Source organism: Diorhabda carinulata, chromosome 4, assembly GCF_026250575.1.
Source record: "Diorhabda carinulata isolate Delta chromosome 4, icDioCari1.1, whole genome shotgun sequence".
In the NCBI taxonomy this organism is placed as follows: domain Eukaryota; kingdom Metazoa; phylum Arthropoda; class Insecta; order Coleoptera; family Chrysomelidae; genus Diorhabda; species Diorhabda carinulata.
Window position 1 is genome coordinate 27338563 of NC_079463.1, and position 17309 is coordinate 27355871.

The following is a 17309-nucleotide window of genomic DNA, read 5'->3' on the forward strand; positions in this document are numbered from 1 at the left end:
ATCAGAACAGCTCCAAAATTTCATAAATGCATACGCAGAGCACAAGTTACAGATGATATAACAAACCAAACCACCTTTCTAACTAATGCAATATGAAAACCTTCAAATATTAAATATTTTTATTAGTAATATCGACTTTCTATCAATTCGTATCGTAAAATATCGTTCATAGTGACATTATTACGAATTTAATGCTTAAAATATTAGAGTACACCTACAGAAAGAAAGTAGTGGCACTTTCTTTTCGGATCAGTAAATTGAATTGAAGTTCTTTCTCTCCAATCAGTCAAAAAATTATATATTTCACATAGGTATTTAGGTTCGTGGTCTGCCTTGATATTTATGAATTCGCCCACGACCCAATTTAAACCTTAGACTCGGCTTGCGTTCAAATTAAAAAAAAAATAAACAGACTTATGAAAAAATAAAAATATTTGATCATGAAATATAAGTTCCATTCTAGGTGAATCATGACACTTGAATAATTTATCAAAATTTATGTTCTGGTATATTCCTTTTTATTTCGTTATGATTTGGATATTGGAATAATTATCTTGTTTTGCTAAAATAGTGATGTAAGGTCATTAACTAAGGTTGAGGATATTATAATTATTGTTTAATTAACTATATCACTATATCGTTTACTTCAAGCAATTAATATAGTAAAATTATATTTAAAAAGTAATTTAAACACTTGAAAATTTAAGCTAATGATTTTTATTTGGATTACAGAGGTAAATCAAATATATAAAAAAGAAGGATTGTGACTAAGGAAAAAACATTTTTTTGCTAATAATCGATTTTATTCGTCAATGATAATGATTCGTCGAAAAGCAATACAATTATTCCAATACTTCTCGAGCTTCTCGATGCCGTGCTTGTAGAAGGGTTTGACTTTTGCCTCAAAATAGTCTTCAGTTTCAGTAATTGCTTCTTCATTTGAGCTAAATTTCATGCCAGCGAGCATTTTTTGAGATCAGCGAATAGCCAGTAGTCATTGGGGGCAATATCTGGACTATACGGCGGGTACGGAAGCAATTCAAAGTGTAATTCGTTCAACTTAACCATTGTTGTCATAGACTTGTGAATTGGTGCATTGTCTTGGTGAAACAAATGTTTTTCTTGTATTTTCCTCAGGTTTTCTTGATCATGTCCACAATAGGATCACATTGGGTTTACCCAATTGAAAATATATTACTTTTTCTTCAAGCTTTCATGATCATGTGAAAAATTCCTCAGGATCACCTGATGAGTTTCTATGATTAATAAAGTATATAAATAATATTTGCTTGTTTGAACCTCTTACTCTTATCCAAATTAGAAATTATATAAAGTGACCTTGCATATAAGGATAATCTAATCAGTACTATGTAAGATGAACCTGACCATAAAGTATTCAAGGCAATCCTCAAGGAAACTGTAAAATGGATATTTAATTAGGAATATGTGGTAATCGTTATAAGGGCCGAATAAGAAAATCCCGATCAGGATCTTATGAGGTAATCATAATCAGTACCATATAAGGTAATCCTGATCAGGATTTTATTAGCGAACTTCGTTACATCCTCATCAGATTTTTCTCAGGTTATCCTGACCTATACCTTACTTGGTTGCGGAGTTTCCTGATAGTCCTTATCGAGGATTTAGTCAGCTACCGTTTATTAAGATCCATGGCGAAATTCTTGCGGTTTAATAAATTTGAATTTGAAGAATATAGAATAGTTTGAGAATACAGTGCGACAAATGTTTATATCGAAGCCCAAATAATGGTTTGAGCAAGGTCTCAAAGAGCTGAGCTGGAATCATAGAATACCATGGGCCTTAATTCGAATATTGATGCTATCTTTTTATATTATTATTCAATGAACAAAGTGGACATTGGAAGCCGATGAGACACTCTCTATGTTTTAGGACTTCATTACATACTAGAATCATATTAGAAATCAAATGTGTGTAACCACCATGCTCCATTCTTATGATAAAAAAAATAAAAACAGTTTTCAAAATATTACAAAATGTATGCTTGTATATATCCAAAATGATCCACCAAACACCTTGTATATACCAATATATATATATATATATATATATATATATATATATATATATATATATATATATATATATATATATATATATATATATATATATATATATATATATATATATATATATAGTGAAAACTTCTAATTATCATTAATTTTTTATTGTTCATAATTTCTCATCTATTTCTGAAACGTTAGTTAAGAATGACGTGTTCTTGTGGCGGTGGGGGACCACTGGTGATGTCTACAGTAGGTGTCTGGTCAGTGGAATTGTGGGATGCCCACCACAAGAAATGAGATGTCCCACCTTCGTGGTCCATAACAGAAATTAACGCAGTCGATTGTCGGCATCTGCGAAAAGTGTACACCACACGTGCGAATAAATAACAAAATAAAAAACCAAGTTGCTTTGAATTTTAATGTGCCTTCTGTGATAATTATCCGCTCTGTAGAATTTTTATTACTATTGAAAGACTAATAGTGTTCTGGTTAATATTTTTAGGTGAGTAATGCCGAATTGTCATTCATATTTTATGTTTTGTTGATATTTTAATTTTTTTCATTGAGGGAAAGAAAAAAAATGGATAAACATGATGCATAACATGTTGTTTTTGATAATTTTTTAAAATAACATCTATGGAGATTTTTACATTTTTACATTAAATTATATTCACGTTTTTATGTATAAATTATGTATATATATTGTTTAAACGTTTGTAATATTGAATAAATATGAATAAATCACAAAAATTTATCGTTGTGCGTATTTGTTTTTCGTATAAAGGGGTTTATATGATATTCTGATTATTGAAAATTTGTATCTGATTGATTCATGAGTTAATCATAAAAATTTAGAATACCAAAACTTCATATTAAAAGATGGATTATAACAGAGAGGGTACTTGGCACTCTGTTGTTCATAATAGCTGTGGATGATGTAATGAAAGAAACAAAAAAATCTATAAAAGCAAAAAAGGAACTTTTAAATAACATCAAGATATGGAAAAGAAAATGAGAAATCTGAATATTAATATTGGAAAATGGAACTAATAGAAATGATCAAATATTTAGATATGTCACTGCTTAGAAGAGGAACAGATGATGCGGAATCTCTAGTCAATCTAAATCGATTATAAATTTTCAGGATAATTCATGGGCAAAAAGGAAATCAGTGGGAAAACCAAAATTAACATATGGAAGTGAAGAAGAAGTTCTTAAGAGAGTGAAGGGAATAACACGTAAATACAGAATAAGAAACGAAGCGGTGGGGGAAGAATTAAATATTGAATCAATAGCTGAAATTATGAAAGTTTAAATCATAATAAAATAGAGAAATATATTTTTGATAAAAATATAACGGAGTCTATTGGATAGAAAATGACATTATTTAGATATAATTTTGACCTAAGATGACGCGCATTTCGGAACATCAGTTTTCTCAATTTTTTTCAGTATATGCGGCCGTAATCACCAAAAAATATTTCAATTACCTTAAATTACCAGCTAATTTGCCGAATTGGCGGCGAAAACCATGGTCGTTCGGCTTTAATTCCTACATAAGCTGAATCTTAAAAAAGACAAGATCCTATAAAATACATACCATAAAATCTTCAATTCAGTGGAAGGTGACAAGCCCTTTCGCTGAGGATGGCGACAAATTGCTTGATTTGATTCTTCTTTAATGCTTTCCTGTACAGCAGTTACAACTTCTCCAGTGCATCCTATTCGAGGACTCACGGGATGTACATTATTAGTAAGATAAAACGTGGTCCGAATACGATTCATAGTTATTCGAATTAGCTAATTTGAAAAACTATTATGTACGTCTTAAACAAAAAGAACTTTGTCAAATGAAGCTTTGTTTCCAACTTAGAAGAAAAACCACTTTTTATATATAAAGTGAGTCTCGTGATGAGTGATTCAAAACAAAAAATTGGCGCAGAACTATAAAATCGATTTGATAGATATATGCAAACAACAAGCACAACAAATCTTTTCACTGGAAAAATAAACAAGAAACAGCTACATTGGTACTCATATGTCCCAACTGAACAAGTCTAAATAAAAAAAATATCAACAGTAGTACCATGTCATTAAAAAAACTTTTTTTAAAAGCTGCCTTTAGATTTTACATCACTAATCAGTGAAGATGTCTTCAAACTGTGTTTGCACCGAATTTGGTACGCCTAAGTACGCGACATGTATAATTTCTTGTAGTATTATGATATGAAAGAACTTTTTTTCTCATTGAATCGACTTCATGAGCTGACCATTGATTTTTTCGTTCTTATTTTCACCGCGTACATTCCTGAAAAACGATAGTCGTCACTTTATTGGCTAAAAAATTCACCTTGACACTGATTTACCCTGACAAATCTACTGTTTTGACTTTTGTTTATCAGGTGTATTGTAGTGGAGTAACGGGTATGAGAAGGTGCAAAATCTTTCCAAATTTTGTAATTGTCAAAGGTTGGCGCTTTTGGTTGATTGTAAGCAAATGCGGCACTTAACTTCTAGCAAGCTTTCTTCTACCCAAGTGATCATTCCAAATTAAAACTGAGCTAGCTATATGAGGTCTCAACGACTTGATCATACAAAATTTCTTTATTTCAATGTCCGATCGGCCAACAGCATATAACTTTTTACATTTTTTTGGCGACACCACCTGTAAGTACAGATCGTTCGGCATCTTCCGTTCTTGTATAATCACATCTCAAATTTGACAAATCTTTTTTTAACTTGAAGATTAAATATTTATTAAGCTTAGTATTGGCTGGTGTGATGATTTTTCTGATGAGTAATGCTATGTCTTATCTTATCTTATCTTATCTTTTTATTTTGTTATCTGAGAACGCAGATCCTCTCTTATATCTCAAATTATGTTATTTCTTTTTTAATATGGTCTTATTAGTTTCCCCTGTATGTTTGTATGATTGTGACTGATTTTTTGGCCTCGATTTTGCTACACTTTGAGCATTTAGATTTAATTTGAATATTGCACACTTTTCAAAGAGTAACTGCAATGTAATAATTCGATCAAAGTATATGATCATCTTTATTAGATTTACCAGGATTCTTAAATTTCTGTTTGTATCGTTTGGATGAAGAAATATGGGCGCTATTAGATGAATTACGTAAGCGCGTAGTTCCAGACACAAAATTGAGAAGTAACCATCAACATATTAAAAACGTATGCCAAAAATGAAATACATTTCACAAATACTGAAAAATACGCTATTAGAGTTAGTTATACTTGAACTAAAAAATAATTTATGGTTGGACTCAAAATACTGGAAAACACGCTTTTCGAGTTAGTTAAAATTAAAACCGGAAAATAAATTATAGTTTGATGAAATTAAAAAACACGTTTTTCACAATAACAAAAAACTTTATTTTTGGTATAAGAGTAATTTAACTAATGAGATAATTAATATTATAAAATCTCGGGCTTCTATCTGTGGCATTTTAAAACTAAATATGTAAAATGAAACTAGTAAAAACTTATAACAAGTGACATTGAGTCCTATATTTCGATATTACCTACCATTTTGAGTTCGGTAAATGGAAAAATTGAGAATGAGATAAAGGGAAGACCTTCTTAGTGAGTAATATTCGGTAAGGGAAAAATAATTCAGACGACCCGGAATAGGAGACGAACCCAGATCTATTAGTTATGCGCTAGAAATCAATTAAGCTATCCCAGAAATAAGTACCGCGTTTATATTTTGGTCACCTTCAAAAGAGTCCCACCGAGAAACACTACCATCGATCTTGCCTACAACTCACAACGATTTTTAATCCGTTGAAATTTGGATGCGCCAACTCGGTAGGGGGATATTTCAGGTAAACGAAAAGGTAGTCGCAGGATTCGTTAAGAGTATTTAGTACCCAATCCACTTTGTAAAGTTGGAAAATCCATAAATTAGTATAGGTTAGGGTACCCAACCTAAATTCACAATTTTATGCATAATACAGATCTTTTAAAAACTGACCAAGGAAAATATTATTCTTATTGGACATTTGGAACTGACATAAATTTTAATTGTTTAAAAAACTCAGTAGCATTTTACATGGATGGCACTTTAATTGTCCAAAGTACTTTTTGTTTTGTGTGATTAGAATGTAAAATATTTTTTTTGAAATACACTTTATATAAATTTCATTTATACAAGCTACGTAATCTTCCGTCACGAGTTGTTTAATCTTCATGATAACCACGATCACGAGCTGGCACGTTGTAACAAAAGTTAAAATTTTGTGGCGACTTTCAAAATCACGATTTGGCGCACGGTACAAAACTATTTTGAGTTTATTGAGCAAATTGGGAAAGAAAGGAAAGTCCTACAAACTAAATAATTTTCAATAGTCGAAAAAATATTTCGGACAGTCCTCGGATTGCATATCACATTCAGATCTATTGGTTACAAAACGCATAGTTAGTTTAAAAATGCCATACAAAACACCCCACGATTTTATAAGAGTGACATTAATTTTCTCATCACTAATTTTATTATATTTTTTAGTTTTATCGAAATACAATTTATTTATTATATGCCATTTCGGGTTAATTTAATTATCTGTATTAAAAGTTATTAAAAATTCAAATTTATAGAAGGAATTCAAAAACATAAATTATATCATATTATATTTCTTTTAAATTAGCATTATCGTCACGTATAATAATAAAAATAAGGAAATAGTCACCTCATCAAAATTCTTTTGTTATATTATATACAACATTCTCTTAAACTATACAAATATGTTGGAGATCTTCCTGAAAGATAAGATAATGAAAAATGAAAATATCACGGACATAGAAAATATTCCATTTATACATCCGATAATAAAATCAAAACAGTGTTTCAAGTTAGATTTTGATCGGCAATAGAAAATTTACCGTTTAAATATATTACGCCAATTTTCTGGAATTTGAAATTATCGTGTTTTATTATACAAATTTGCTTGTAGCTCACATTTTTAATGGATGATTACGTATATTCATGTAGTGTGTTTCACGAAATGAACAATTTTACACCCCTATTTGAAGGCCAGAGGTGGCTCGTGCTCAATGGTTAACAATCCGTAATTGTATAGGTTGTCCCTGTAAGAGTTGCGGATTGTTAGCCATAAGGTTAACTGTCAAACAAATGTTCAAATGTATAATTTAGAAAATATACTTAAATATAAGTTCTGATTTCGCAACTTAGGCCTATAACTCAGAAACAAGGGGTCGTATAAAAAGTTTTTGTCATAGCATTATTTTCACGTCAACTACTCACCTTTGTATGTTATCATCAAGTCCTGAAATACTCTGTATGTCATGCCAGGAGACACAAGAGTTTGCGATAAGCAGTAGCACCACGAACCATGGCTTTAACAGCTGGTTCCAAAATTCAATATGACACCAACAGAGGTCGACATGAAGAACTTAAAACCTTTCTATCCATTCAAGAACAATTCCATGTTCTACAATCCACTGGATTGATATTACACTTGTGGACGAGAAACGATGTCTTGAAGCTAATAATCTTACGCGGAATCTTGGTCCTCAATTGTCCTACTCACTCGTCCTGTGCCTCTAACTATTCATGTTCGGCTTTCTTCATAATTTGCCTGATAACTAAAAATTCATTTCGTTTACAAGTTATATGTCAGACATTGGATTTATTCTAAATGCAAATACATCTTTTAGTTTTCTTCTTCATCGTCTGTGTCACTATCAACATCATAGGAATCATAAGAGATATTGTCTATTTTTATACTTCCATTTTCTTTCAAATGCTGTAAGATTGATTGAAAAAACATATAGCTGCAAGTCATATTAGTATATTAATGACATTAAAATTAATTACAGGTAATTGCGGCTAATTTTTACAAGGCAACCTATCCTTAATCCATTCCATACATCCTCAAGATTCCTTTAAAATTAATTTCATCAAAACAACAAATACCTGCAAGATCAAGTGATGGGATCTTAGATTATATATAAACATCATACGCCATCAATTTGACTGTTGTGGTCTTTGAAGTTATAGTTTGGTCGCCGACACTTCTAGTGTTAATAAATGGTGGCCCAAAAATTAAATCCCAGGCATCGGGGGCAACGCATTTGCAATTGTAAAGTTGCGTTTGAGTTTTAGTGAGTGATATACAGTAGGTGGTATAAGAGGCGAAGGATCCACTTAAATACCTCGTCTGCCTGTTTAAGCACATCTGTTCATAGATTTTTCTTCCAAAATTTTAGATAATCAGTCCACCAACACCAAAGTCCTTGTGCCTCATTTTATCACCCTGAATGAAATAAAGTAGGACGGCACATAGCATTGCTATAGCTAGGGTTCCTATAATATCTAAAAACAAAACAAGGGCGTAGTTATAGGAGCTAACACAGGGCGCAGAAAAGGCTATTTACGACATTGCCTGTACATCTAGCTATCAAGTTTAACTTTCTTGGTCACATGTTTGATAACAACTGATGATAATACCCACACTTCTGTTTATTTTATCAACAATTTCTTAAGAATAACTTAGTTCTTTGAAGACCAACAATTTGACAATCTTTCTAGACACGTGAATTCTTATAGGAAAATTTTAACACCACTGAAATCGAATAAATTCTGTATCCAGACATCGTCATGGACTCGTTCATTCAATATAATACTCATAGCTAAAGAATAATCAATGAAATCAGGAATGTTCACCTAATAGAACTTCTGACATCTATGAGCGTAGAATATTTTTGAATTAATATAATATTTACTGGGTGTTGGTTTTTCAATGTCACTGAGTGTATTTCTCACAGTTATGTTTTGAAAGAATAGATAATTCGTCAGCGTAAGAGTAACAATGAATTTTGAATTGTTAATATTTTGTTGTGTTCCATTGACTGATTCTAGTCACACTTTTATGCATACTAAATAGACTACGACTACTACATTCATTATTTCACCTAAAATTTGCTAGAATTTACTCAACAGTTTGATGGAATTCAGAAACAATGTCAAAGTATTGTCAACAGACCTTCAAACACTATACGTGTAGGTATATAGTTAATTTTTATATAAGAATATTATAATTTAAACTTGTCATATAAAGATATAATCGAAGGAAGATATCCTTGGAGGTTTACATAACTGGTATTAATTGGTACACAACTGATATTTATGAATTAGTTCTAGATTTTTATTTATTTTCCATTTTTTCTATATCCAATGAATCGCACACCTACATACATCAATCTCACTAAAGTTTAAATTCCATGTCTAGACCAGGGTCGAAGCCTTCATAAATCGTGAAAAGTGAAAAAAAAAAATAATAGTAGGATGAAACTCATTTGAAAAGGTGAGGAATATGATGAAAATAAAAGGAAAAATAAATTACGGGTGATCTGAGTTCGAGAAGTGGAAGGGGGTGAGTTTTTAAGGCTAAAAAATAGTTTATCTCAATTGCTGGCAAACTATAAGTCCTATGGTTGTAGGTTATAAAAAGATCTACAACTTTTATTTTCACAATTTTCACAAAATGTATATGAAAAATTCAAATTATCAAGTTTTTGGTTTTTTATTTTTATCTTTTAAAAAAAGCCTTTTCATTCCCAAATACACTGTAATTTGTTTGATTTGAAATATCTACTTTTTTCACCTTATTTTGACTTGAAATAAAAAAAGCAACCCTAATTTTCAATCGAAAATGCTTGCGTCAAAATAACAGCTTTTTTGAAAAAGTCTGTGAGATTTTTGTTCGTTGAAATCTCTACTTTCTAATGGTTAAAAAAATATACATTACTATAGTAAATGTTCACAGAAAATGCAAAAAATCGAAAAAAACTTGATCATTAACATCAACAATCAAATAAGTTAAAATAGAGTTAATATTTATTTAATAAGACATCTACAATTTTTGGAGAATGCTGTAGAATATTCTTTAAATAATTGATGCCTATTTATTGCTGTTATAAGATTATTTATATACCGGAGTGAACTACGGAAACTTTTAGCCCATTTGAAGGAATTTCATAGGGAAATTGGTAGAAGCGGCTAAACAATGCCAAAAACAAGAACAAAATATTGTGTTCGTAATGTCTGACCAACCACTACACCACGAAATGAAATCCACCGTGAAATCTTAGCCAGTAGTGTAATGTAATGATCTCTAGATTTATCCTCAGTCCAGGTAATACTTGAGGGATTTCATTTATTGATGTCGTTCCTCGAAACAATTGGATTCGTCATGGATGGTGGTCTTAAGGAGGCTTTTTGTGAAATATATGCCGAAAATTCGTCCGACAAAGCTCTTTCCGGGCATGTATATGCAAGAGGACATTTTCTAATACATCTCGCCTTGTCTGAATTAATTTTTGCATCGATGGAGTTGTCGGACATAGAAAAGGGACCAGTGGATATATTTTTGTTGGATTAAAAATTATCGACCCTGGTATAGTCAAGTTACAGTGCAATGAAAATAATAGGTTTGACTTACCACACAATACACATTTATGATGAATTTGATCAGTGAAATTAGAAGAAAAATAAGTTTTTCAATAATGTATCGATTATTTTTGTGTTATAATACATCCTAATTTTGTTTTGGCCTATTCCTTGTTTTTGACGAAACTATCTTCTTAAGATTCTTTTCTTCATCTGTTATTTGTTTGTGTGAATCCGCAATCTTTGAGATACTTAAACTTACTAAATCCTTTTCAAACTTGATCTTTTTTAGTAAGTTTGATTGAAAAAGCTCAATCTAGACACAATAATGAATTAAAATGATTAGTATTATTTTCACGCGTTGAAAAATATTTTTTCTTTAAATACAAAATTATTTGTATTCGATTTATTAAAAAGAGTTCTTCTCTATATTTTGAATTTACGTGTATTATGTCTGCTGAATTCTTAGCCCTTGTTTCTGATTTAATAGGTTACTTCTCTCAAAACTTTCCTCACGAAGGAGGCCTTTTATTCGTTTCGTATTATGTTTTTGAAGCATACATTTTTCTGTATTAAGGCATGTTGCCTAATTAGTTGTTTAGTATTTATTGCTTCATTTTCTTTTGAGAAGATTCAGGATATCACATTTTTTTTTGTAGATGTGGAACTATTAAGGATGTTCTTTCATCTTATAATTGATATTTTTAGCATTTTCCTGAAGACTGACAGTGATACATAAAGGTAAACTGTAAACCTTTGGTTAGGTTAGGTTTTGCAATTTGAGACTTTTTCTATCCAATTTTATCTATCTGTGATAAACAGTCCAAAATAAGAATTGCTCATTTTTGTTTGTAAGAAACTATTTAACAACTGTTAAAAATGGTTCAAGAGTTTTGTTAACTTCAATGATTATAAAAACATCTCAGGCTATTGGATTATTTGAAACGAGCTCAATACAAACGAATGCTGTGAATCGATTAAATATGCCCCGAAAGACGAAGGGCTGAAAGAGTTTCCTGGGATATACGGTTTGTAGAAATCCATTTTATGTCTGTAGAATCCAATGAAGAAGATTTTTTAATGATAGATGGGTTTCAGTATCGATCTGAATAGTAAGGAAGAGAATCCTTAATACTAATTTAAGATCCTTGCGACTTTTAAGGAGAGCACCTGCGAATATGCAATAAAAGATTAGCTTGGAGATTGGAAAACCAACACTGCCGTATGAAGAATAGAGATACTCGATCTTCACAGATGAAAAGTGAACGAAGAATATGGATAAAACTATTAACGCTATAAGATAAATATTTAAGGATTAAGTAGTGGCCAATATGTTGCCCCTTTTTCATGCCGCTGTAGAACCCAAGCTTTATTGATGATATTGCTTAACCTCATCGTGCTGAGATGGTTTTAGAAAAAACAAAATAAAATTAAAGTTTTCTAAATTCGCCTAGTTGGTAGGATCTGAATCTAATGGAGCATGCTTTGGATCAGTTTCAAAAAGGCAGAAATTGCACAACATTGATTGAGCAAATTGGTTAAAAGCATACTAGAATACTAGCTGCTTTTGTTGTTTAAGTATCTTTTTTTATTAAAGTTATTGCTGGATTATTTTGTGTATTATTTTCTATTAACACTTTATTACATTTTGATCATTTTAGGATCAGAAAAATCGTTTATGGCATTCAAAAGTTAACAAGATATACCATAATTTTTTTTATGGTATGGTATTTTTTTATGGCTTTTTTAGGTAATTCTTTTTGTTGTGAAACATAGTATATTTATATATTTATGATGATAGTAAAATGAAATAAGTCTTGTTACAATGAATTTGCTTCTTTCGTATTTAACTAAATATTTGTTTTTGTGTTGCAACAATGTGATATTTCCGTTAACGTATCGTATTCTAATGGAAGAGCCAAGAGTTTTTCTGAGAATGATATGAAAACTACTAGATACTTATATCGCATCACTTGTTGCGTTATATATACAAAGAGGTCCATATGTATGGAATAAATTCAATTTTAGCGTTATTATGTACTATGTGGGAAAAACCAGAAACAGGTCGATGTTTATTCTTAAATTGACAATTTACAGTTTACAAATATTATCCGCCTCCAGCGTCCCCATTGAATTATAAACATCCCCTCGAAAATTTTGAATAAGAAAGGGGGTCGTGTGGTACCTTGTTGGGAAGTGATTTTAGTCCTCTGTTCAGTAATATAAAGTTTTTTGAATTTGGTGCAATCATCACTGAAAAAATTAATTTTTAACATGTAAAATAATGTATCTATCACAAAACTTTACGTTGAATGGAGATAATAATGTCGCATAATATTTAGAGATTTTCAATGTAATTTGCAATTAAATTCAAAATTACCATTCACTTCTTGATACAATGACCGAGGCTATTTTGGATTTCTCGTACAGCATTTTATATGACCTCAGGAGTTATTTTGTTAGTTAATTCCGTTATCCTATTTATTAAATTACCAATTTTGTCTGGTCTATTAAATTATACTTTAAAACCGGACATGTAAAAAATATTGAAACCTTGTTAGAAATGTTCAATTCACTGTTCGATTTACTTCTAGAGATTGAGGGCTTGAATCATTAACAAAGTTATTGGCCCTAATTTTTCTGAGGGCACAGTTAATATTGAGGTTTAACTAGATTTTGTGATTAATTTTTTCTGATGTTAATCATCCAAATGAGATAGATCGATCTATTTACTACCAATAAGACGGAGCTCCATCGCATTTTGCACGTACAGTTAGAAATTATTTAAACGAGATTTTTCCCAATAGGTGGATTGGAAAACGTGGAACGATCGAATGGCTGCCTAGATCCCCCGACTTGACTCCTCTGGATTACTTCTTATGGGGTTTAATAGACCAGACTATACTACTAATTTAAAAGTTAGGATAACTGAAAAAATTAACAAAACCCCGAGGTAACAAAATGTTGTATGAGAATGCCAAAATACCCTCGGTTACTGTCAAGATATGAATGGTGGTTATTTTGAACATTTAATTTAATTGTAAAAGTACAGGTGCCACACGACTCCCTTTCTTGTTTAAAATTTTCAAGGGGGTGCTGGAAGGAGATAATATTTTCCTGCTGTAAATTGTCAAAGAATGAAAATCGAACTGTTTCAGGATTTTATTACATAGTACATAATAGCGCTAAAATTGAATTTACTCCATAAATATGGACCGCATTGTATATGTGGTACAGTAGTTTCAGTGAACTTTGAAGGACATTAATAAAATATTGGTTACTATGAGGAATGTCATTACAATTGCTTTTAGACAGCCTCCCTTAAACTAAAAACGTACAGATCGTCTTTAAGAATAGTATCATTTTTTTTGACCCTAAAATAGGTTAAATCAATTGATAAAATTAATATGAAAATTTCGTGTGAAATAGAACTATACAGAAAAACTTATCATACATAAAAATAATTAAAACGATCATCTTTTGGCAAGGTAAGAAGCTATTCCATACCTCTACTCAATAATTTTGAATGGCTATGTGTGGTATCTTTAGAAGGGAAGTCTTAAAATCGGTAAGTGTTGGTACTAGGTTGGTAACCTAAATATCCCATGCGGGTGGACGATCTTCGAGCATCTAAACTTCACTGTTAAAACGATTAAAACTGTGACGTTCGCTCTTCAACTTCCACATCAATTTCACATAACATATTCTTTGCAGTTACAGCTTCTTGAAATTTTTGTTCCCATTAATATCGTTAACATTATCAATAAAGAAAGAGGGAGTGATTGAAATAAAGTAGGAATTGAACTCCTCATAGGTTTATAAACTAATATTAACAAGTTACGACATAATCAAAAGAAATTTTTCAAATATGAAAACCGATATTACTTATTAAACACCCTCTGTAGTTAGAAAACATTATTAAACTCGAAAGAAATATTTCAAAGAATCAGCATTTTCACTCACAATTGCGAGAAGAATGTTGATATATCAATAGATGTAAATAACAAATGTATAAAACTTTTCAACGAATATTTGTGTTGAAAAGAAAGAATTTTATACTTGTAGGGGCTTTTTTATCAACGGAATTTTGAACTTATTAAAATGCAAACAAATTAATTGCACTTATATTTACTATTCAGTCTGTTATAAATCATAAATACATTTTTTGCCAAAGATTTGATACAACGCAGAATATCGTCTCCGTAAATCAAAATATCACCAGTTCTGCTAACTTTGTGCTTATCTTTAATATTGAAGATATACGTAAATTTAATATGTCTGTAATAAAATTTTAAAAAATCAATAACAGATCCGAAAACTATGCCGGATATATCACACAATGGCGCGATCTCAAAATTGATACGTTTCGTGACAGATTGAGCAGACAGAGCTACTTGTTCAAGGTCGGCTGCGTCAAACGCTTCTTCAGTAGAACAACCAAAAGGATAGACGAGACTTTTCCCGTTTTCTTGTAAAGATACAAATAATTTTATCGATGATTCAAAATTATTTAATACGTTGTAAAAAGCTTTTGTTACCGGTGAATCGAATTTAAGATTTTGCTTCCATTTTCCGATAGCTTCCAAGAATACTTCCGTACTAATATCTCCCATGTAGTTCACACCTAGTAACAAAGGATAATTACAGGATAAGTTCAAAGGAGTTGAGTTTGTTGGGCACTTATTGATAGTTTTATGATAAGCGTCTGGGTTTAAACATGGTAGAATTATGAAATTCGTAATCTTTACTAAACTTTTGTTTTTCGTGATAAAATCTATGAGGTATAGCGCCGATGCAATTGCTAACCGATCAGATCCATCAGATCCAGCTTCTATTAACGTAGCCATTTTTTCATGATCATAAGAATTATCAGATATAATTACTAAATAGATTGGTCTTTTTTCTATCGAAGTTCCTATTATTTCTAATTGTAATCTTTCAGGATATTTTTTTTCCATGTTAGTTAAATATTTGCCAATTTCTTCACAGGTCAAGAACTTGTCATGACATATTTCATAGCATTTTACTGGACATCGAAATTTTACCACGTTTTTGGGGTCGTATCTAAATTTTTTCGGTCTAGATTGAGTTCGTTTTTTTGTGTATTTAGGTTTTTTTTGTTTTTTTGTACACTTTTTAGTATTACGCTTCCTCCGTACAATTTTTTTCTTTCTTGCCATTGTCACAATTAGACAGTCACTTATAAAATTTTGATAGTGAACGTCAAAATTATTTTATTAGTTTTTAGTACAGAATGGATGAATTTGCTACTAGAGGTGCTAGGGTAGAGTAAGATTTTTTAAATGTCTTGTCAAATGTCACTGTTTTCCAATACGCTCTTATTAGTTCCACCTATATGTTTGCAACTAATTTTCAACAGCTACCAATCCAAACTAAAAACGAGTTTCTTGCGTTATCCGTTTTTATAACAACGGTATCATCAGCAGTAATAACAATAATTATATTTTCATGATTGTTTCTTGGCATACACACTTGAAAATTTTCATAGTTTTCCTTTCTTTGTCTTTTGGCGTAAATTGTATTAGATTTCCGACAACTTTGGTCGATTACTCTACACATATTGTGAATATCCAAATAAAGTGTTAAAAAACTAATTTTGTTTTTTTGTTTGTTTTTTATCGCGTATAACTGTTGATCCTTAAATAACAGGTACGTCATCGTTTCAAACGAAAGGAAAAAAATCCTAAACTAGGCAATTTTTAAGAGTACAACATTATTAAAGTGTGAAATACTTTCTATGATGTTTTTAAACTAACTCTATGTTTCGGAATTCAACTAGTAAGAATTCTCTACCTTGAGCTAGTTAAGTGGATACGAGGATAAAGAAAACGAAAGACCTATGTGTGAGAATTATTTGTAGTCTTTAATTCGTGTTAATTTACTAACATACACACGATGGTTTTGGTGGCATAGCTATCTTTACGATTCATTACTAATCACTATTTTAAGGGCGTTCTCATTCTCGGAAAATTTTTGTTTTCTGAACAAAAAGATATTGCACAATACCATAGCATTAACTGGTAAGATTCAAGTTGTAAGTTATCTACGTAGTTAGATATTAGGTTCGTTCCAGCTACAGCCAGATATTGCGCAGAAAATATCATTTAAACGCTTCCAATAACCGTTCCAAGAACGGTTTAGACTAGCATGTTGCCTATAGTATATAGTACCGTATATAATTTTTGACAAAATATTCCTATAATTTGACTCATTTTCATTAAGCCCCTCATATTAAACAGAATCTAATTGTGCCATAATATTGCTTGATCCCAATACCGCATATTCCATGCAATTCTGAAGATAGCTTCTGGAGGTTTCATGTCCTCGTATCTTTAAAATTTAGTGCTCTAGATTGTTAACTCCTATTTGTGTTCAAAAACTTTATCGCCGTTTTCGTAGTAGGATGTGGCAAATTAAACACCAAAGGGTACGAATTCTAATATATGTCCGAGCTTATATATCCATCGTTTGGGACTGAAATTATGATCAAGTACAAAATAAAACTATGTATTAAAGTACCTATAACATTAATAAAAATTCTTAACTGATTAATGTAATAAAGTAATTCTTAAGTGGTTTCCAATTTCTTTTTTTGTATGTTTCAATGTTTGGGGTTATTCGTCGTATAATTCTACGAAATTATTACAGATTTCGGTGTCAAGATTAGTTTAATATTCTATAGTAATAACGTTACAACGTCACCTAAATACATTAATTCATAGCCACAGTCTAATCTATTTCAATCATGAAATTGGATTATACTGAACATTCATTATTATTCTAAACATTTCTAGTGAGAAATGTTGTCCCTTGTATA

At 30.9% G+C, this 17309-nt stretch overlaps 2 protein-coding genes across 5 annotated transcripts in view; one reads left to right on the forward strand and one right to left on the reverse strand.

Annotated features, from left to right (window-relative positions):
* The first annotated feature begins 2293 nt into the window (after positions 1-2293).
* LOC130893100 (mucin-2) overlaps positions 2294-17309 on the forward strand; it is a 111770-nt gene continuing 96754 nt past the window's right edge. For 3 of the 4 annotated variants that reach the window (XR_009059146.1, XM_057798898.1, XM_057798897.1), the window contains exon 1: positions 2303-2547. The gene's annotated coding sequence lies outside the window, so the exon portion shown is untranslated. Of the gene's footprint in view, positions 2548-17309 lie in introns of all 4 variants that reach the window. The other variant, XR_009059145.1, reaches the window with a different exon arrangement.
* Positions 14584-15750, reverse strand: LOC130893101 (carboxypeptidase B2-like). The gene has a single exon (XM_057798899.1). The coding sequence runs from the start codon at positions 15649-15651 to the stop codon at positions 14584-14586; it is 1068 nt and encodes a 355-aa protein (XP_057654882.1). The 5' UTR covers positions 15652-15750.

Bases quoted from the DNA above. Each gene is read 5' to 3' on its own strand.
- LOC130893101 (XM_057798899.1), bottom strand. From the start codon at position 15,651: ATGGCAAGAAAGAAAAAAATTGTACGGAGGAAGCGTAATACTAAAAAG.